Below are 21411 nucleotides of genomic sequence, written 5' to 3' on the forward strand. Positions count from 1 at the left end.
TACCGGCTGTACAGAGTTAAGTCCTAGCTCTCTATGATTTGAATAGATGCACCTGCCTAGTTTTTTACTAGAACAAGGGCCAGTGTTCACAAGGTGTGTCAGTCTGCTGGAGCTGGTGAGTGACCAGCCGAGATGTGAGCTGTAGCTGAGAGAGAGAAGTCTGAATGAAGACTGCTAGGTCAGCTAGGAGAGCTAAGCAGTCTGGGTGTTCGAGCTGCAGAGAAATGTGTGGAAGCTGCAGCCTGTTCAGTGTGAACTGTGCCCGGAGTTGAACACTACTGTTTGGCGCTGGAAGTTGCCGGAGCTCAGGCTGACGGTGATACCGAAACTAGTGGGATCAAGACTCTTCTGTATATGAAGATTTCTCCGGGAGAAACTACTTAATCTATTCAGGTGCATATGTGTGCCCTCTGAATGAGATGTTTATTTGCTGTGACACCTTTGTGGCCAGAGGGGCTGTTTTTGAATCCCTTGGACTTTTATGAAAGCAATAAAACTGCACGTTTCGCCCAAACCGCATTGCCTGTGTGAACGCTACATAAAGCCTACCTGAGAGAGTAAACTCCTACAATTGGTGGATGAAATGCAGGTGTGAAGTCCCAAAGAGCACAGGTGATTGCAGTGTAAAGGTTGACTGCCCTGGGTAAAGGCAGCTACAGCATTGCAAGCACAGTCTGAAAGCATGGAGGAGCTGTCCTGCAGGAAGGTGACATTGCGGCGGTGTCATGACGTCGCTGGTGAGGGTCAGGAGAGCTGTGAGCCATCTCTCTATGTGGAGTTGGGTGGAGAATAACCAGGGACGGCAATGCCGGGAGCGAGGTTTGCATAGCAACTGATGAAGTCCCAGAACCAATGGACTGCAACATGGGCCGGCACTACTCCTACTTCGCTACCCTGCCTGAAGTGCTGTTCCTCATCCTGGCAAGGGGCCTCAGAAATCCCAGATAACTGTGCATGGTGTCAAAGTGATGGCACTTCTAGACTCAAGGAGTTTGGTGACCCTGGTAAGGGCCACACTTCATCATGTACTAGTCTCTGGGAATGGGTGTGGGTAAGGTGTATTCATGGAGACGCCAAGAACTATCCCATGGCCCAGATCGACATACGCACAGATTGTGGTTCTGTGTCCCATGAAGTGTGAGTGGTGAAGGACTTATGGCGTGCTATTGTGATCGGTCGAGATTTTTGTGTCTTCAAGGACTTATGGGCTAAAGTTACCTAAACAAAGAAAAGAAGTGTGCATTTAAGTAGACAGGATCACCATTAAATTAATATTATAATAATGTATAGAATTTTATTGAACAGTGAAAAAAGTCACACTTTTAAAAACAGTTACATTAGCTGTAAATCTAATCTCAAAGGGCAGTGTCAGCACCGGCTATTATCCTCCAAACCACCGATTTAAACATATAGATATATACACACAAAAAACTGCTACAGTGCATGTGGAAACCCACATCACTCCACAAAGCATGCCGATAATAATTAATTTATAATAATAAGCCAGTGCATGAATTTGTACGGATTATTCTTTATAATATATATAGGTATTAGGGGACAAATGGAAAAGATATTTCCCTACCTAAACCTGAGCTATAAACGTAACTCACTGCATCATGATGAAGATAGCTATATGCACTGTGGCGTTCTCTGATGGGATTCAGAAAGCTATGCTATCTCTTTAGGAAGACATGGGTTAATGATATCAGACCTGTATGCAGTTCAAAATGATGGCAATGGGAGGAATGGAACCGCACGCGTTCCACCACCTGGAGCGTGGCTTCTTCAAGGGAAGGGATGGGTATGTTTCTTTGTTTACGTATCGTTATGTTGTCCAGTGTGCAATTGGTAATCCCATAAATATATTGGTGGTGCCCTCAGCGTTTGTTTCTAATTATGGGCTAAAGTTGTAGCATCTAGTAGTCCGGTTGTGCCGCCAGGAGTCAGCTATGGTAAAAAGGTCACATGATGTAAATAATAAATTTCCTTTCACTGTACTGAGAGGAGGATGTAGTGTACTGAGCACAGTCGGCCTGTGTGTTTGATGTGCCGGCGGCTGAGCCTGTGTGCGTGATGTGCAGGAGGCTGGGCTTGTATGCGTGATGTGCTTGAGGCTGGGCCTGTGTGCGTGATGTGCAGTCGGCTGTGCCTGTGTGCGTGATGTGCAGGCGGCTGAGCCTGTGTGCGTGATGTGCAGGCGGCTGAGCCTGTGTGCGTGATGTGCAGGCGGCTGAGCCTGTGTGCGTGATGTGCAGGCGGCTGAGCCTGTGTGCGTGATGTGCAGGCGGCTTAGCCTGTGTGCGTGATGTGCAGGCGGCTGAGCCTGTGTGCGTGATGTGCAGGCGGCTGAGCCTGTGTGCGTGATGTGCCGGCGGCTGAGCCTGTGTGCATGATGTGCAGGAGGCTGGGCTTGTATGCGTGATGTGCAGGCGGCTGAGCCTGTGTGCGTGATGTGCAGGAGGCTGAGCCTGTGTGCGTGATGTGCCGGCGGCTGAGCCTGTGTGCGTGATGTGCAGGCGGCTGGGCCTGTGTGCGTGATGTGCAGGCGGCTGGGCCTGTGTGCGTGATGTGCAGGCGGCTGGGCCTGTGTGCGTGATGTGCAGGCGGCTGGGCCTGTGTGCGTGACCACTCGACCACTGATCCTGTCATTCCCTAAGGGGCTGCACTTGGCTGTTTCTGGAAGCCCCCAAAGAGGATGAATGGAGCTGCGGTCAGACATGCCACCTGCTGCTCCATTTTAAAATGAGGATAAAATGGGGCTAAGTGTCCTGTCAGGGATAAAACTTCTCCATTCTTCTGATCGGTGCTGTTTCCAATGGTCGGATTCCACTGATCAATGTTATCACCTACCTAACCTGTGGATCAGTGATAACTTGTTTTCATCAAAGAACCCCTGTAATGTAACCTACTGTAATTGTACATCCCTGTTATAGTATGTGCACTGTAGATGTGCAGGAGCCGCCTGTGATTTACTGTCGACGCTCCACTATAACAGGGATAACTGCTAACAGGTATTTGCATATAGCTATAGCTCTCAACCGTCCCGGTTTCCGCGTCCCGTCACAGCAGAGATGTTCTTCCGGCTGTGGTGGGGTGGATTGCGGCAGTGGAGCAGCGGGCAGAGGTAGGTAGCCGGCAGCTGCAGCTACCACGTGTGTCCGCTGCTAAAGATAATGAATATTCACTCCTCTCCACGCCCATGGGAGTGGAGAGGAGTGAATATCCATTCTCCTTAATAGCGCTTACTGTCAATCGCAGCCACCGGCTTCCTGCTGCGGCTCCACGATCCTGTGTGCCCGCTATTGGAGAGAATGAATATTCACTCTTCTCCACTCCCATGGGCGTGGAGAAGAGTGAATATTCATTCTCTTTAGTAGTGGGCACAGAGGATCGTGACCGCTGCTGTGTGCGCTATTAAGGAGAATGACTATTCACTCCTCTCCACGTCCATAATCCCGGCGTGGAAAGGAGTGAATATCCCCGCAGCTCACCTCGGCATCTGAGGGCGCATGGCTGTGGTGTCATGCGCTGTTCAGATGCTGACATGAGCTGCTGGCAGACAGGATGCAGCGCTGGAGCAGAGCAGAGGGGAGGAAGGAAGGTGAGGTATAATTGTTTATTTTTTTCATGCGTGCAGTGATGGGGGGTCATGTATATCAGGAATGGGGATGAGGGGGCCATGCATATCAGGATTGGGTCTGAGAGAGCCATGCATACCGGGATTGGGTCTGAGGGGGCCATGCGTACCGGGATTGGGTCTGAGGGGTCCATGCGTACCGGGATTGGGTCTGAGGGGGCCATGCGTACCAGGATTGGATCTGAGGGGGCATGCATACCAGGATGGGAGGATGAGGGGGCCATGCATACCAGGATTGGGGGATGAAGGGCCATGCATACCAGGATAGGGGGGTGAGGGGGCCAAGCATACCAGGATTGGGGTGTGAGGGGGCCATGCATACCAGGATTGGGGGATGAGGGAGCCATGCATACCAAGATTGGAGGATGAGGGGGCCATGCATACCAGGATTGGAGGATGAGGGGGCCATGCATACCAGGATTGGAGGATGAGGGGGCCATGCATACCAGGATTGGGGGATGAGGGAGCCATGCATACCAAGATTGGGGAAGAGGGGGCCATGCATACCAGGATTGGTGGATGAAGGGGCCATGCATACCAGGATTGGTGGATGAGGGGGCCATGCATACCAGGATTGGTGGATGAGGGGGCCATGCATACCAGGATTGGAGGCTGAGGGACCCATGCATACCAGGATTGGGGGGATGAGGGAGCCATGCATACCAGGATTGGGGGGATGAGGGAGCCATGCATACCAGGATTGGGGGGATGAGGGGGCCATGCATACCGGGATTGGGGGGATGAGGGGGTCATGCATACCAGGATTGGGGGGATGAGGATGCCATGCATACCAGGATTGGGGAAGAGGGGGCCATGCATACCAGGAATGGGGATGAGGGGCGCCATACATACCAGGATTGGGGATGAGGAGTGCCATGCATAACAGGAGTGGGGATGAGGGGGCCATGCATACCACGATTGGGGAAGAGGGGGTCATGCATACCAGGAATGGGGATGAGGGCCGTCTGCTGAATGCCCCCCATTATCAACGCCTGACAACTCCTCCTGCCAGGGGAGAAAGAAATGGTAAATGGGCGTGGATTGGTTATGGCCAGGGGTGTGGCCAAAATTTGCCACTACGCGCGCCGCATGATTTGTCCCTTTTCCTCTTCTTGGAAGGTTGGGATGTATGCTGTAGGGTGGGCCCCCAGAGTCACTTCCCCCTGTGGGCCCCAGACACCCCAGTCAGACCCTGCGTATAGCTGGTGTATAATGTGGTATCACCGCCATACTGTACCGTCAGTAACAGAGCGCTGTGTGTTTACAGCTGGTGTATGAGCTGCACTGTATGTACGGAGGATTGGGAGTTCAGCTCTGGGGATTCTCCTGCTGTCGACACTTTCTGCAGTTGTAGCTCAGGCTCCTGCAGTGCACAGTGTCCACCACGAGGTGGCAGCACTGCATAGCTGTGACAGTGCAGCTGGGAGGCTGGTCCCCGTGCGCTGTGTACATACAAGGAGCTGCTCCGCCGCTATATCTGTCCCAGCACCGCGCCGGCCACACCCCGGACCCGCCCCAGACCATAGAGCAGCAGGGGCGGGGCCAGAGCGGCGCCAATCAGAGAGAGGCCGGGAGGAGAGAGTGGAGGATGCGGAAGTGCAGGTGAGAGGGAGCGGGCGGTGAATGGCCTGTACTGACCGTGTGCTCTGTGCTATGCCCTGTATACACCGACATGCTGTGTACTGTGCCCCGTATACACTGCCTGACCATATACACAGTGCCGTACTCCCATATACACTGCCTGACCATATACACGGTGCTGTGCCCCTATATACACACAGTGCCGTGCTCCCATATACACTGCCTGACCATATACACGGTGCCGTGCCCCTATATACACACAGTGCCGTGCTCCCATATACACTGCCTGACCATATACACGGTGCCGTGCCCCTATATACATACAGTGCCGTGCTCCCATATACACTGCCTGACCATATACACGGTGCTGTGCCCCTATATACACACAGTGCCGTGCTCCCATATACACTGCCTGACCATATACACGGTGCTGTGCCCCTATATACACACAGTGCCGTGCTCCCATATACACTGCCTGACCATATACACGGTGCCGTGCCCCTATATACACACAGTGCCGTGCTCCCATATACACTGCCTGACCATATACACGGTGCCGTGCCCCTATATACACAGTGCCGTGCTCCCATATACACTGCCTGACCATATACACGGTGCCGTGCCCCTATATACACACAGTGCCGTGCTCCCATATACACTGCCTGACCATATACACGGTGCCGTGCCCCTATATACACACAGTGCCGTGCTCCCATATACACTGCCTGACCATATACACGGTGCCGTGCCCCTATATACACACAGTGCCGTGCTCCCATATACACTGCCTGACCATATACACGGTGCTGTGCCCCTATATACACAGTGCCGTGCTCCCATATACACGGTGCTGTGCCCCTATATACACACAGTGCCGTGCTCCCATATACACTGCCTGACCATATACACGGTGCTGTGCCCCTATATACACACAGTGCCGTGCTCCCATATACACTGCCTGACCATATACACGGTGCTGTGCCCCTATATACACACAGTGCCGTGCTCCCATATACACTGCCTGACCATATACACGGTGCTGTGCCCCTATATACACACAGTGCCGTGCTCCCATATACACTGCCTGACCATATACACGGTGTTGTGCCCCTATATACACACAGTGCCGTGCTCCCATATACACTGCCTGACCATATACACGGTGCTGTGCCCCTATATACACACAGTGCCGTGCTCCCATATACACTGCCTGACCATATACACGGTGCTGTGCCCCTATATACACACAGTGCCGTGCTCCCATATACACTGCCTGACCATATACACGGTGCTGTGCCCCTATATACACACAGTGCCGTGCTCCCATATACACTGCCTGACCATATACACGGTGTTGTGCCCCTATATACACACAGTGCCGTGCTCCCATATACACTGCCTGACCATATACACGGTGCTGTGCCCCTATATACACACAGTGCCGTGCTCCCATATACACTGCCTGACCATATACACGGTGCTGTGCCCCTATATACACACAGTGCCGTGCTCCCATATACACGGTGCTGTGCCCCTATATACACACAGTGCCGTGCTCCCATATACACGGTGCTGTGCCCCTATATACATACAGTGCCGTGCTCCCATATACACTGCCTGACCATATATACGGTGCTGTGCCCCTATATACACACAGTGCCGTGCTCCCATATACACTGCCTGACCATATACACGGTGCTGTGCCCCTATATACACACAGTGCTGTGCTCCCATATACACTGCCTGACCATATACACGGTGCTGTGCCCCTATATACATACAGTGCCGTGCTCCCATATACACTGCCTGACCATATACACGGTGCTGTGCCCCTATATACATACAGTGCCGTGCTCCCATATACACTGCCTGACCATATATGATGTGCCCCTATATACACTGACTACCCATATATTCTGTGCCCCCCCTATATACTGATTACCTATATACACAGGGCCGTGCCCCCGTATTCACTGACTACCCGTGTACACTGTGCCGTGCCCCCGTATTCACTGACTACCCGTGTACACTGTGCCGTGCCCCCGTATTCACTGACTACCCGTGTACACTGTGCCGTGCCCCCGTATTCACTGACTACCCGTGTACACTGTGCCGTGCGCCCGTATTCACTGACTACCCGTGTACACTGTGCCGTGCGCCCGTATTCACTGACTACCCGTGTACACTGTGCCGTGCGCCCGTATTCACTGACTACCCGTGTACACTGTGCCGTGCCCCCGTATTCACTGACTACCCGTGTACACTGTGCCGTGCCCCCGTATTCACTAACCACCCGTGTACACTGTGCTGTGCGCCCATATTCACTGACCACCCGTGTACACTGTGCCGTGCCCCCGTATTCACTGACTACCCGTGTACACTGTACCGTGCCCCCGTGTGCACTGACTACCCGTGTACACTGTGCCGTGCCCCTCTGTGTACTATGCTGTGCTCCTGTATACACTGTACCGTGCCCTCGTGTGCACTGACTACCCGTGTACACTGTGCCGTGCCCCTCTGTGTACTATGCTGTGCTCCTGTATACACTGTACCGTGCCCTCGTGTGCACTGACTGGACGTATACACTGTGCCGTGCTCCCCGTATACATTGACGTGCACTGTACCATGCCCCTGTATAAGCTGTCCATATACCCCATAGTTCTGTATGTGCTGCGTTGTGCCCCGTGGCCGGTATGTGCCCCCATCAGCTCACGTGTCTGGTTGTATTTCAGGGCTAGTTGAGGATGACAGGATGACACAATGGAGGACGCTGGGCCTTCCCTGCTCCCTGACAGTCTTCTCTACCACATATTCCTGAGCCTGGGGCCGGTAGACTTGCTGTCTGCGGGGCTGGTGTGCCGGCGCTGGTACCAGGTGTCCCGAGATGACTTCCTGTGGAAGGAGCTGTTCTACCGCCATTATCGGGTGCGGCGGCACATCCCGCGGTACCCAGGTAAGGTATGGAGTGCCGCCTCTACAGAGATCATTCGCCTTCTGTGGACCCCTCCATAGATGTGACTCTTAGTGACGTGCGCTTTGTGTGCAGGCGCCGATTCCTGGTACGAGGAGTTCCAGCGTCTGTGTGACAGCGTCCCCTGTGTGGAGGTGGAGCGGCTGCGGGAGCACACAGACCAGGTCCTGCACGTCAGCTTCTCACACTCCGGGGAGCTCTGTGCCTCCTGCTCTAAGGACTGCACGGTGAAGGTGAGGAGGCGCCACCACTGCGTCCCGGCCTCACGCGGCTTCATCCTGACCTCCTCTTCTCATTGTTCTACAGATATGGAGCACCAGACACCCGATATCCCTCAAGCACAGTGCGAACATGAGGCCCCACCACTGGAACTACACCCAGTACTCCCAGTTTAATTCTGATGACACGCTCCTTCTGGTGTCCGGGGTGTTTGTAGGACCCCACAACTCCTGCGCAGGGGAAATAGCCGTCATAAGTCTCGGTAAATGCCCTTCAAAGCGTTATTATATTGCAATGTCCTATCTACAGGAGGTCAATTCAGAAAAGCTGTAGAGGGTGGAGTGAGGGGAGTGGAGCATGACTAATTTTTTAGGAACTTTTAATTTTCCCCTCACCCATGACAGAACACCTTGAGAGAGGGATCCGCCCCATCAAGGACAGGAAACGGTCTGAAATAAAAGGGTGGTACCTCTCCCTTGCTTAAGTTGGTTTCCTGTCCTTGATGGGAACCTGTCTGGAAAGAAGAAAGCTTACCTGGGTCTGTTCTGGTGTGGAAGAATGGGCGCTGGCCTGTACACCGGGTTCCAGCCTCCAGAAGCGCCGTCCGCGGCTCCCTTGGGGCCTGCGTCTGAGCGGGCGTACGCGGTGAGGCAAGCTCCGGCTTCCCGCAGACCGCTGCGCCGCCCTCCCACTGCCGCCTCAGTCGGCCACATTCCGGAGCGGCGTCTTCCGGGTGTGACGCGCCTGACGTCACAGCGCGGGACACGCTGGGAGAGGCGTGCCGGGTGACGTCAGGGGGCGGCGCCCGATCCAAGATGGCTGCGCCCTGTAAAGCGCTCCCAAGCCGGTTTTTTGTTTGGAGCCTCGGCCTGGGAAGGGGGGGGCTTTTGAACCGGAGGAGGTTCTGGATGGCCCTATTTTAAGGGGGGGGGGGGGGTTATCCTGGGAGCGCTGCTCACGCTCCAGGGAATCTGGGTAACCATGGCTGACCAGGACAGTCAGGAGCAGCAGCTAACCCCATCACCTCCGCAACGGAAGAGGCAGACTGACGCCTCTCACACGGACAGCCGCTCGAGCAATCGTCGCAGAAGCAAGGTATCGAACACCTCTGAACTATCCAGAAAGGAATCATCGCATGTTCCGACACAGCCTCCGAATCCGGTTCCCGTTTGTGACTTCAGGGGTGAGTGATCTTCGTGAATGTCACCTTTTTAGTAATGGAAAATCTCTTTATGTTCTTCCTTCTGTAGGAGCTTAAGAAGAATAGCGCCAAACAAAAGCACGGGATTTGTGCCCTATGCCAAATTTCCCTTCCCATAGATTGGCAAAAACAGCTTTGCTCGAACTGCATTAATAAAACCGTAGCAGAAAGTTCCCTGGATTTCGCATCCAATCTAAAATCCATAGTCCATGCAGAGGTTCAAGGGTCCCTGAAGGGGTTACTTAGAGGGAAGAAAAAATCCCATAAGGATGTCTCCTCCGACTCTGATTCCTCCTAGTCCGAGGATCTATGGCTGAGTGATTCATTATCCTCATCGGATAATGGTAGACCCGGCTTCCCAATTGAGGGTACGGACAAACTGGTCAGAGCAGTCAGATCAACCATGGGTTTGGGGGAGGAGAAAGCATCCAGATCCCGGGAAGACATTATGTTTGCGGGCCTTGGAGTAAAAAACAGATGCTCCTTTCCGGTAAACCCTAAAATTCAGGGCCTCATTGACCGAGAATGGAGGAAACCAGAAAGATCAGGGGCCTTACCCTCCTTCTCCAAGAGAAGGTACCCCTTTGAGGAGAAGGACTCTAAGCCTTGGGATAAAATCCCCAAAGTTGATGGGGCAGTGGCCAGATCATCCAAAAAATCATCCCTACAGTTGGAGGATTCAGGCGTCCTAAAAGATGCCCTTAATAAAAAGGCTGACTCCTTTCTACGTCACACTTGGGAGGCTGCAGCAGGAGACCTGAATTCTGCGGTAGCAGGCACCTGTGTTGCAAGGTCTCTTATGGTGTGGCTCCAACAATTGGAAGATAGCTTAAGGCCCCGTCACACTAAGCGATGCAGCAGCGATACCGACAACGATACGACCTGTCAGGGATCGTTGCTGCATCGCTAATACATCGCTGGTGAGCTGTCAAACAGGCAGGCTCACCAGCGATGAGGGGAGCAGCTATATCGTGGAAAGAATCGTTCCACGATGTCCTGCTCCCGTTACCAGCCTGCTGCTTAAGCAGGAGCAGGCTGGTAACTATGGTAAATATCGGGTTACTAAGTGCGCGTGTGCCCCTAGTAACCCGCTGTTTACCATGGATACCACTCTGCTACGGTGCGCTGGAGCCTCCGCTCACTGTAGCAGAGTGGTATCCATGGTAAACAGCGGGTTACTAAGTGCGCGCGTGCCCCTAGTAACCCGATATTTACCATGGTTACCAGCCAGATCGTTGGTCCCGCTGGTCACACACAGTGATGTGTGCTGGCCAGCGGGAGGCCAACGACCAAAAAATGGTCCAGGACACTTTGCAACGATCAGCGACCTCACAGCAGGGGCCTGATCGTTGCAAAGTGTCACACATAGCGACATCGCTGGTGAGTCACCAAAACCGTGACACAGCAGCGATCTCGCTAGCGATATCGCTTAGTGTGACGGGGCCTTAAGGGATAAAAAGATCCCTAGGGATAGAATCCTTTCTAATCTGCCCCTAATGCAGGCAGCGTCGGCCTTCCTGGCAGACTCTTCAGCGGACTCTGTTAGACTCTCGGCTAGATCAGCAAGTCTAGCTAATGCTGCCAGACGGGCCTGTGGCTCAAGGGTTGTCCAGGCGACCTACAATCCAAACATAAATTATGTTCCCTCCCTTGTGACGGCAGACTCCTGTTTGGCCAGAAGCTGCATGACCTTTTAGAAAAAGCGGGCGATAGAAACAAAGGTTTCCCAGGATTCTCAGGGGACTCAAAAAGATTTCATTTTCGGAGAAGAAAATTTAATCGGGGTCACCCTCCAGGAGACAGGAGAATATGGGAGTCCAAATCAAAGAAGGAGTCAGGCTATATGTTTGGAGGACCATCCTCCAATACTAAAAAATCTTCCCAATGACTCCAGGCCGGAGGTAGGGGGAAGACTTTCCCACTTTATTCCAGCTTGGGAAGCTGTTACATCAAACCCCTGGATTCTGAATATTGTGAGTGGTGGCCTGAAGATGTGGTTCAGCCAGATTCCTCGCCGGACCTTTATGATTACTCCCAAGAGGAAGGTACAGGAAGAACAGATAGCTCTGGAGTCAGAAATATTAGGGCTAGTAGAGCAATGGGTCCTTCTCGAAGTTCCGATACCACAAAGGGGGAAGGGATTCTATTCCCCTCTATTCATGATAAAAAAAAACAAATGGGTCCTTAAGGACCATCATCAATCTCAAGAGTCTAAACCAGTTGATAGAGAACCAGGCTTTCAAGATGGAGTCAGTGAGCTCGGCAGTGAAGCTCTTGTACCACAATTGATTTATGGCGGTAATAGACTTAGACTTGAAGGACGCATATTATCATGTCCCAATTCATCCAGACTACCAGAAATATCTGAGGGTAGCCCTGTTCATTCAGGAAGAACTGAGGCATTTTCAGTTTACTGGCCCTACCCTTCGGCCTCTCCATAGCCCCGAGAGTATTAACGAAATTAATAGCGGAAGTAACAGCTTTTCTACAAATCAAGAACGTAGTGATTGTTCCCTACTTAGACGACGTTTTGCTAATAGGGAAATCAGAAGTCCACTGCTCCAGTCAACTTCTAGAAGTCACAGCGATGTTGCAACAGCTAGGATGGTTGATAAATACCCAAAAATCAAAATTAACCCCCTCAAGGACTCATCTACAAGCCTGCTTCCTCCCAGAAGAGAAGGTCTGCAAAGTAATCAATTTAGTCTCGAAAGTCATACAGTCTCCAGTGATGTCCCTAAGAGATGTAATGTCCCTCCTGGGTTCTATGACGGCCTGTCTCCCAGCAGTCAGATGGGCTCAAGGGCATATGAGACTTCTTCAGTGGGAGGTCCTGTCAGCGCAGAGATCCTTCAACGGGCGTTTAGAAAGGAAGTTTTATCTCTCCCTAGAAACTGTAGATTCCCTTTCATGGTGGACAAACAGGAAAAATCTGACCTCAGGCATACAGTGGTACAGACCAGTAGACCGGGTGATTACAACCGATGTGAGCGGCTCCGGATGGGGGAGGGGTCATCTAGCAGAGCTCTCAGTACAGGGTCACTGGGCATACCACGAGATGGGGGCATTCTCAAACTTAAAAGAACTTTGGGCAGTGGAGAAATCCCTGAGAGGCTTCCTTCCTCACATTCAGGTTCACCATGTCCAGGTCAGGTCTGACAACCGGACAACATTTGCCTATGTAATTCACCAGGGGGGAACGAGATCACGCTCCCTTATGGTAGTGGCAGACAGAATCCTACATCTGGCAGAGCAACATCTCCCATCCCTCAGTGCCCTACACATAAGGGGGGGTAGAAAACGTACGGGCAGATTTTCTCAGCCACCACATCCTAAGACAGGGGGAGTGGAGTCTAAACCCGTTGGTCTTTCGACAGATTGTCCAGTTATGGGGGCAACCAGACATAAATCTGTTCCCCACAAGAGCAAACAGGAAGGTAGACAGACTCTGTTCCTTGAACTCACCAGAAAATCCCCATGCGGTAGATGCCCTCCAGATTCCTTGGAAGTTCAGGAAGGCCTATGCCTTTCCCCCGTTAGTAATGGTTCCGGCAGTTGTGAGGAAGATTCGGGAGGATGGGGCGAGGATAATTATAATAATAATTATAGCCCTTTTTTTGCCCAAGAGGCCTTGGTTCTCCCTCCTTCGACTAATGTCGGTTTCAGAACCCTGGGTTCTACCAGAGAGGCCGGACCTTCTCATTCAGGGACTGGTATTCCATGCCCAAGCCTGAGGATTCCATCTTGCGGCGTGGAATTTGAGAGGTCACTACTAAATAACGAGGGGTTTTCACCAGGGTTAGTCTCTACCCTGCTGGGTAGTAGGAAAGCAACAACTAAAATTTATAACCGAGTCTGGGGGGAAGTTCCTAGATTTTATAGCTGCCCCGTTATCAGACAAGGCTCCAATCAAGGGAATCTTAGAGTTTCTGCAAAAGGGGTGTGACCTGGGTCTAGCCACGGGGACTCTTAAGTTCAGGTGTCTGCCTTGGGGGAACTCTATAATTGTAACCTGGCAGGGAACAGGTGGGTCTCTAGATTTATTAAGTCCTGTGCCAGAGCCAGGCCGGTTCGGTCCTTTAGAGTTCCTTCCTGGGACCTGAATCTGATCTTGAACGCACTTACCAATGACCCGTTCGAGCCCCTACAGGATGTCTCTCCAAAGATCCTCACCCTTAAAACCATTCTCTTAGTGGCCTTAACATCAGCCCGTAGGGTGGGGTGACCTGCAGGCCCTTTCGGTCAATCCTCCGTACACGCAAATTCATGATGATAGGGTCACCTTGCATCCAGATCCAGCATATCTTCCCAAAGTGGTATCTAGATTTCACTGTAACCAGGAGATTGTACTACCCTCATTTTGCAGCAATCCGAAAAACCCTGGGGAAGTTAGATTCCATAACCTAGATGTTAGGAGATCCCTACTACAGTACATTAACATGACTAGTGAATGGAGGAAGGACCATTCCTTGTTCCTGGCCTTTCAGGGGTGTAGGAAGGGTCACGGGGTGTCCAAGGGTACCATTTCTAGGTGGCTTAGGGAGGCCATTTGTTTAGCATATACAGCCACAGGAGTTCCGGCCCCAGACGATGTCAAGGCTCATTCCACCAGAGCCGCAGCAGCCTCCTGGGTGGAGAGGACAGACGTATCAATCGATCAGTTATGTAGAGCTGCTACTTGGTCTACACCATCCACCTTCTTTAAACACTATCGGTTGGATCTGTCCTCCTCTGACCTTACCTTTGGGAGAAGGGTACTTCAGGCGGTGGTCCCTCCTTAGGTTGCTCATAATTCTCCAAAATTCTCTCAAGGTGTGCTGTCATAGGTGAGGGGAAAATACCAAGGTTACTTACCGGTAGCTGTTTTTCCTGAACCCATGACAGCACCCATAGTTTTCCCCCCATGTTTTCTGTTTTACATCCTGGTGTGCACTTTTTGGGGTGATATATAATGTGTGTGTGTATATATATGTATGTATATTAAATATAAATAAAATATTGTAGGTGTTGGTTATGTGTGTAACCTTTTTGGGAGGTCCTCTCAATACTCTTTAATTAGTTGAAGCGAGGGGAATAGGTACCGCCCTTTTATTTCAGACTGTTTTCTGTCCTTGATGGGGCAGATCCCTCTCTCAAGGTGTGCTGTCATGGGTTCAGGAAAAAACGGCTACTGGTAAGTAACCTTGGTGTTTGTGTCATGGTCGGCTCCTTCTGGCCATGACCAAGACATAATACACGGGAACTTGTAAGTTTGGGGTAAATTATCCCCTATCTGTGGCTGGAGCTGCTCAGGTGATTATTAGGGGTGGGGTTGTACGAGTAGATTGGCGCTGATGTACATTATTCTGCCTCCATAGATGGATTTAACCTTCTGTCCCGAGTGAGGAATAAACCTTACGACGTGTTTGGCTGTTGGCTGAATAACACGCATCTCATCTCCGGGAACCTGCACCGTATGGGCCGGGTCACCTCTTGCTCCGTGCTGTGGCTAAACAAGGCCTTTCAGGTGCGTATGTGTGATACCAGGGGGACACGGCAGGAGCGTATACTTATATTTGGACGTGGCCTCTTTCTCCAGGACGTAGAGTCTGAGAACCTCAATGTGGTGAAGCGACTCTTCAAAATTCAGAACCTGAACGCCAGCACGATCCGTATGGTGATGGTGGCCGATGCCCCAGATCTACTGTCGGAGGCTGGTGATGGAGTGAAGAAGGCCGACCAAAGCTCTCTGCCACCAGCACAGGAGGGAGAGGACAGCACCGAGGAGGAGGAAGGTGGCGGTGCAGAGGACGAGAGAGGAAGGGACCTTCTAGGAGAAGATGCTCAGATTGCAGCCGCCCTGCAGTTCCTAATGGACGACCAAGTCCTGGAGCAGCAGGAAGTGCCACAGACTCCACTCTCGGAGGAGCAGTTTGAGACCAAGGTGGCCCAGTGGTACGCCAAGTACAGGACGAAACAGCCGGACGGACCCCTGACCAGGGAGGGGAGAAAGAAATACCTCATCTTCACTACCGGCTCTCTGACCTACTCCCCCCATCAGATAGGTGCGGCCTGTGTGTGTGTCAACCCTTTAAAGGGAACCTGTCACTTCCTAGTCACTGTTATCACTGCCCCCATTGCTTTGTTAGTGATGCAATGTGCATCACTAACGAGCTGTTTTCATGAAAATTAGTGGTATTATAAATGCTTTTCTAACGTTTTATATACTTTGTCCTCCTGCTCGTATTCAGTCATAGGGGTGTGATTCTCAGATTGTCAGTGCTGGCGCTGCCCATGACATTTGAATTCTGCTCCTGGTAAGTGCTAGGTTTGTGGAGCGCATGCGCAGTGACGCTGCTGTGATGACCGCAAGATAAATTGACCGCGGACGCGCCGGGAGCCACAGGTCACAGCATGTGCGCAGTGAAGCTGGTAATCACACAGCCTCAGTGCGCACGCCCCGGCCCGACGTGTGCAAATGCGCCCCACATACATAGCGCTTGCCAGGCGCAGTATTCAAATGTCATGGGCGACGCCAGCACTGACTGAATGCGGTGACCACCCATGACTGAATCTGAGAATCACACCCCTATGACTGAATGCGAGCAGGTGGGACAGTATATAAAACGTTATAACATCGTTATACTACCACCGATTTTCATGAAAACAGCTTGTTGGTGATGCACATTGCATCACTAACAAAGCTATGGGGGCAGTGATAATAGTGACTAGGACGTGACAGGATCCCTTTAATGACTGAGCATTTTTTTTTTTTTTTTTAGTTTCAATCCTGACTTGTAGATTCCCACTGAATTCTGTAGTAACAATCTTCTGCCACCAGGTGTCAGTGCTGCACAGGAGCTTATCTCGCTTGTATCCAGCAGTGCCACTAATCACATTGATCTCATCTGGTCGCAGGTATCAAGCAGCTTCTGCCCCATCAGATGACCACAGAAGGGCCCGTACTGGGCGAGGAGCGTGGCCCCAATGAGTTTTTCGACTCCCTCGACCATGTAATTAACATTCACGGTCACATTATAGGCATGGGGCTATCTCCGGATCACAGGTGAGGGCACTTTACACTATTCCTTACTGTTAAGTGTTGCATCTACTAGAACAAAATGTATTCTTTTAATTCAGTGGTTTTCAGCTGTTGTAAAACTCCCAGCATAGCCCTGGCGGTCGCAGGCTGGGAGTGGTAGTTTTGCAGCAGCTGGAGATCCCTGGTATAGACCAGTGATTGTATGAAGGATGATGTGGCTGTTTTTTTTTTTTTGTAGGTTTCTGTATGTAAATAGTCGCTCCTGGCCAAAAGACTGTGTGATTTCTGATCCCATGTATCCACCGCCCATTGCTGAAGAAATAGAGCTGCGAGTCTTCGATCTTAAGACCCTGCGGGAGGTGAAGGACCCTTTGCGAGCCCACCGAGCATACACCCCCAATAACGAGTGCTTCTTCATCTTCCTAGACGTCAGCCAAGACTTTGTGGCCAGGTGGGTGCAGAAATATGGTGACCTAAGTCTTGTGGCATTACATAAGCCGAAAAGAAAGGCTTCAGGTCTATGGAAATGCCTCATGGTGCAATACCTCCTGTATGCCTGTGGGTGGCAGTAGATGATTAGACATAGACTACACCTGCCAGCTGTAGCATGCAACAAGCAAGTCCCTTCTCTCAGTTTTGTAGAGAGACATTGACCCTGTTTTTATAAACCCCTTTAAGGTGAGTATCTTACATGTATGCTGATCTTTTACTTTTGTCTGATGGAAGTTAACCAATGAGGCAGCTGGACCACAACTAGCCACATTTATGCAGAATACAGATGTCAGACAGAGCTGCACCTTCTTCCTTTTTGTAGAATGTCTTTATTTTATGTACAACTGAATGTGTCCAATATTCTGTGCAGATTCATCCCATAATGTTTCTTCCCAGGCATGTGAACGCCACTTTTGTGGTACAGGTGTGAAGTCTTTTCCATGGTTTTCACATAGGTTTATGTGCTTTACTGTAGTTTCCACCAGGGGGTGCTCAGCACAAGAGTCCAGTAGCAGCTGTATAAATATGTGCAGTGGGCTCCCCCTGGTGGCAGTTCTATATAGGAAAATTACTTGTGAAATTTCTCTGCTCTGTATTTTCTAATCAGATACAGCAATGATCCTGTGTAAATCCCACTCCACCACTAACTCACTCTTCTTTGTTTCAGTGGAGCAGAGGATCGCTGTGGCTACATTTGGGATCGTCACTACAATGCCTGCTTGGCCACCCTGTCTCACGATGACGTGGTCAACTCTGTAGCTTTCTGTACCGTAGATCAAGAGCTTCTGCTAACCGCCAGCGATGACTATACCATCAAGGTGTGGCGGTCCAGGCGCTCCCTGCGCTGCCCCCAGAACTTATCCAGGTCTTTCCCTTGGTCTGCATCTGATGACACTTGATGTTCCTGCTGCCCACGTCACTTGGCTATAGAGGTAGGACCAGTATATGCCAAGCCCTGGGACCAGGACTGGTAATAAATGCCCCTTCCTGCTTCATTACGTTTCGGTGACCGAGGACACCTTCTGTTTCTTTTGTCTGGGATGAACTAGAACAATAACACCTAAAACGGCGTACGCCAACTGCTGCAAAACTACAGCTCCCGATGTGTGACATATAGTCTTCCCACAGCCTGAAGAGGACTGGTTTAAGGGTTTTTCTTTTCTAGTTTTTATAATATTTTAAACCATTTTACAGATATGATTGCTGTCAGTGAATGTGAACCCCATTGTTTCCACTCAGAGGCCCTAACCTACACATAACTAGATCTCTGCTGCTTTGTTACAATGTATCAGCCTGGTGTCCAGGTTGTATAAAGCAGAGCATTATCCAGATCGGCATTTCTTCTCCGTGTACAGGTTTCTGCCTCTATATGAACCAGTGATCCCATTCACTGACCGCAAACAAGACATTTTGAAAATGGTGAGGAATTGAGACAAGTTACAGAACATTTCATTTACACCCTTATAAATGTTTATATAAAACAATACTGTCTGTAACTATGGAGACACATACACGTGCATAAGAGGTGTAGATGGGGGTTTAATTCACAAAGTGATCATGGATGCATTCGAGGAATTTAAAAAAAATTCCTGTTCAAGGTTTTATGATGGAGGGCATCAGGGGTCTTAAAAACGAGGCCTTAGCGGTGGGAGTAGCTGATCATATCACAGTATGTAAGCTGGAGACTGCATGATTGACATGAAATTCCCAATGGCTGTATCATGAGGTTCTGCAGCAGCTGCTACTCGTATAGTGCATATATAAGCTGGATTCTCACTCTGAATGAAATGCCGGACCACCAGGTCTCCTGCCCTGACATTTTATGCCGACATCCGCTGCTCAAGCTGACTGTTGATATCTATGCACGGTCAGTTTCTCGGCCTCAGAGGAAGAAACTATAAAGCTGATGGTGACGACTCCTGCAGGGAGAGCCCACATGGCGCTGCTTATCTCTAGAATCAGGCTGACCTCGGACGTGGTACGTAATAGCTGTATGATTATAATCAGCAGACGGGTAGATGGAAGTTTTCATTGACGTATATCGTGTAATAACCTGAGCAGATGGAGGATGACGGGTCTCCACAGTAACAGGCGGAGGGCAGGAAGCGGCGGCTCTGTCACATCTCCATTTTCACTGCGTCACAGAAACACTGAGGGGATCCCATCAAGTGACGGCAGTAGTGAACATAACTTTTGCTACATTTGTTCCTGGCTTTATTTCCTACAAATTGCAGATATGTGCAAAGTAATAGCAGTCTAACATCAGTAATGTGTTTAATTACTGTTTTTGACCGAAAAGATCATACAACATGGAAAAAAAATAATGACTAGGTGTAGGTGAGTAATGGACAACCGACAGACTCTACAGTCTTGTCATGCACGCTGCTAATTGGGTGTAATTGACTCATTAATCAGAACGTTTCCCGTTCATTAAATAACAGTGTGGAGTTTAGTTAGTGAGGTCATTCATTCTGTGGAGGAACAGGTGTCAATCATGGCCCTCTGTCAGCACAGAATGACTGATCTGCTCCATGGTGCGGCCAATCATATACAGCTTCCCACCTGCTTGGTTTCCATCTATCTCTGCCCTTCTGTGGCTCTATGAAGCCTGAGCTGTCAAAGAAGAGGGGCTGGAGATAGAGGGAAAACAAACGGGGGAAGGTGCATTTAACCCCTTCACTCCGCAGCACTTTTTCTGTTTTTACTCTTTCGTTTTTTACTCCTCTTCTTCCCAGAGCCATAACTTTTTTTTATTTTTCGGTCAGTATGGCCATGTGAGGGCTTATTTTTTGCGGGACAAATTGTATTTTTGATCGATGCCATTGGTTTTACCATATCGTGTACTGGAAAACAGGACAAAAATTCCAACTGCGGTGAATTTGCAAAAAAAGTGCAGTTCCACAGTGTTTTTTTTTTACCATGTGCATTAAATGCTAAAACTGACCTTATGAGTCTCCAGGTCATTATGAGTTCGTAGATACCAAACATGTATAGGTTCTCTTTTAAGAGGTGAAAAAAAAATTCCAAAATTTGTTAAAAAAAAAAAAAAAAAAAAAATTCCAAGACCCGTAGTGTGTCCATTTTTCAGGGTCTGGGTGAGGACTTATTTTTGGTGCGCCGAGCTGACCTTTTTATTGATACCATTTTGGTGTAGATACAATCTTTTGATCCCCTGTTATTGCAATGTTGCAGCGACCAAAAAAACCCCCATAATTCTGGCTTTTAGATTTTTTTTTCTCGTTACTCCGTTTACCAAATCGGATTCTTTTTTTATATTGAAAGATCAGGCAATTCTGAACGCTGTGATACTAAATATGTATATATTTGAATTTTATTTTTTATTTTGAAAGGAGGGGGGGGGTGATTTTGAAGTTTTATATATTTTTTTTTAATATTTTTAAAAAACATTTTTTTTTCTACTTTTTACTTGCTTCAATAATCTCCATAGGAGACTAGAAGCTGCGATCATCCGTGTTACACATGTTATTGGGCGGCGCTCATAGCAGATCGGCTATTACAACCACAGGGGTCTCCTGCAAACCCTGGGTTGTCATGCCAACCCATCGGTGACCCGAGGTCACCTGACGGTGTCGCCGATGCGTGGAGCTAATGACACGCTTCCGACGCAATCGTGTTAAATGCCGCTGTCCAAGTTTGACAGCGGCATTTGACATGTTAACAGCCACGGGTGGAATTGCGATCCATCTGCAGCTGTTAGGAGGACATGGCAGCTGTCATGTGCCCGGAAAGGTGCGGACTCAGCGCCGGAGCCCGCACCAAAGGGGGAGACATGACATGCGCCATACATGTACGGTGCATGTCTTGAAGGGGTTAAATGATTGGCCCCGCTGTAATGCAGCGGGACATTGTTTGAACAGTCAATTGGTGCTGACAGAGTCCCTTTTAAAGAATGAGGGCAGCAAATGTTGTACCTGCTGGTTTTAGTCCTTGCTCAGTGAGTAAAATGGGTCGTTCCAGACATTGTACTGAAGGAGAAAAAACTTTGATCAAGAAGTGGATTGGAGATTGGAACACGTATAAAGTGCAGAAAATAATTGTCTGCTCAGCTGAAAAGATTGCCAATGCTTTAAAATGCCAAAGAAATGCTGCCATCTGCATAGATCATATAATAACAGGAATGGCAAAGAAGCATCCAATGATCAGCTCCAGGGAGAGCAAAGAAGATCTTCAGTTACCTGTGAGTTCCGCAACCATCAAAAGACCCCTGCAAGAAACCTTTGTCAAGTGCCATTGCTGAAAAGGTCACGGTTTCCCAAAGAACACATTGA

The 21411-nt window shown here is 50.0% G+C and overlaps 1 protein-coding gene across 1 annotated transcript; it reads left to right on the plus strand.

Annotated features, from left to right (window-relative positions):
• Window positions 1-5091: 5091 nt before the first annotated feature.
• Window positions 5092-21139, plus strand: FBXW5 (F-box and WD repeat domain containing 5). Its single transcript, XM_073640596.1, has 9 exons — window positions 5092-5239; window positions 7951-8171; window positions 8265-8422; window positions 8496-8670; window positions 14967-15115; window positions 15188-15653; window positions 16507-16654; window positions 16869-17081; window positions 17790-21139. Exons 2-9 carry the CDS (start codon window positions 7979-7981, stop codon window positions 18019-18021), a joined length of 1734 nt encoding a protein of 577 aa, XP_073496697.1. The 5' UTR covers window positions 5092-5239; window positions 7951-7978; the 3' UTR covers window positions 18022-21139.
• The last annotated feature ends 272 nt before the right edge of the window (window positions 21140-21411 follow it).

This window comes from Phyllobates terribilis, unplaced genomic scaffold (assembly GCF_046119375.1).
Source record: "Phyllobates terribilis strain yellow unplaced genomic scaffold, ASM4611937v1 Scaffold_7__3_contigs__length_470593459, whole genome shotgun sequence".
In the NCBI taxonomy this organism is placed as follows: Eukaryota; Metazoa; Chordata; class Amphibia; order Anura; family Dendrobatidae; genus Phyllobates; species Phyllobates terribilis.

Bases quoted from the DNA above. Each gene is read 5' to 3' on its own strand.
- FBXW5 (XM_073640596.1), top strand. From the start codon at position 7,979: ATGGAGGACGCTGGGCCTTCCCTGCTCCCTGACAGTCTTCTCTACCAC. The intron at 15,654-16,506 runs GTGCGGCCTGTG...ATCTGGTCGCAG, and splicing joins CTACTCCCCCCATCAGATAG to GTATCAAGCAGCTTCTGCCC. The intron at 17,082-17,789 runs GTGGGTGCAGAA...TCTTTGTTTCAG, and splicing joins AGCCAAGACTTTGTGGCCAG to TGGAGCAGAGGATCGCTGTG.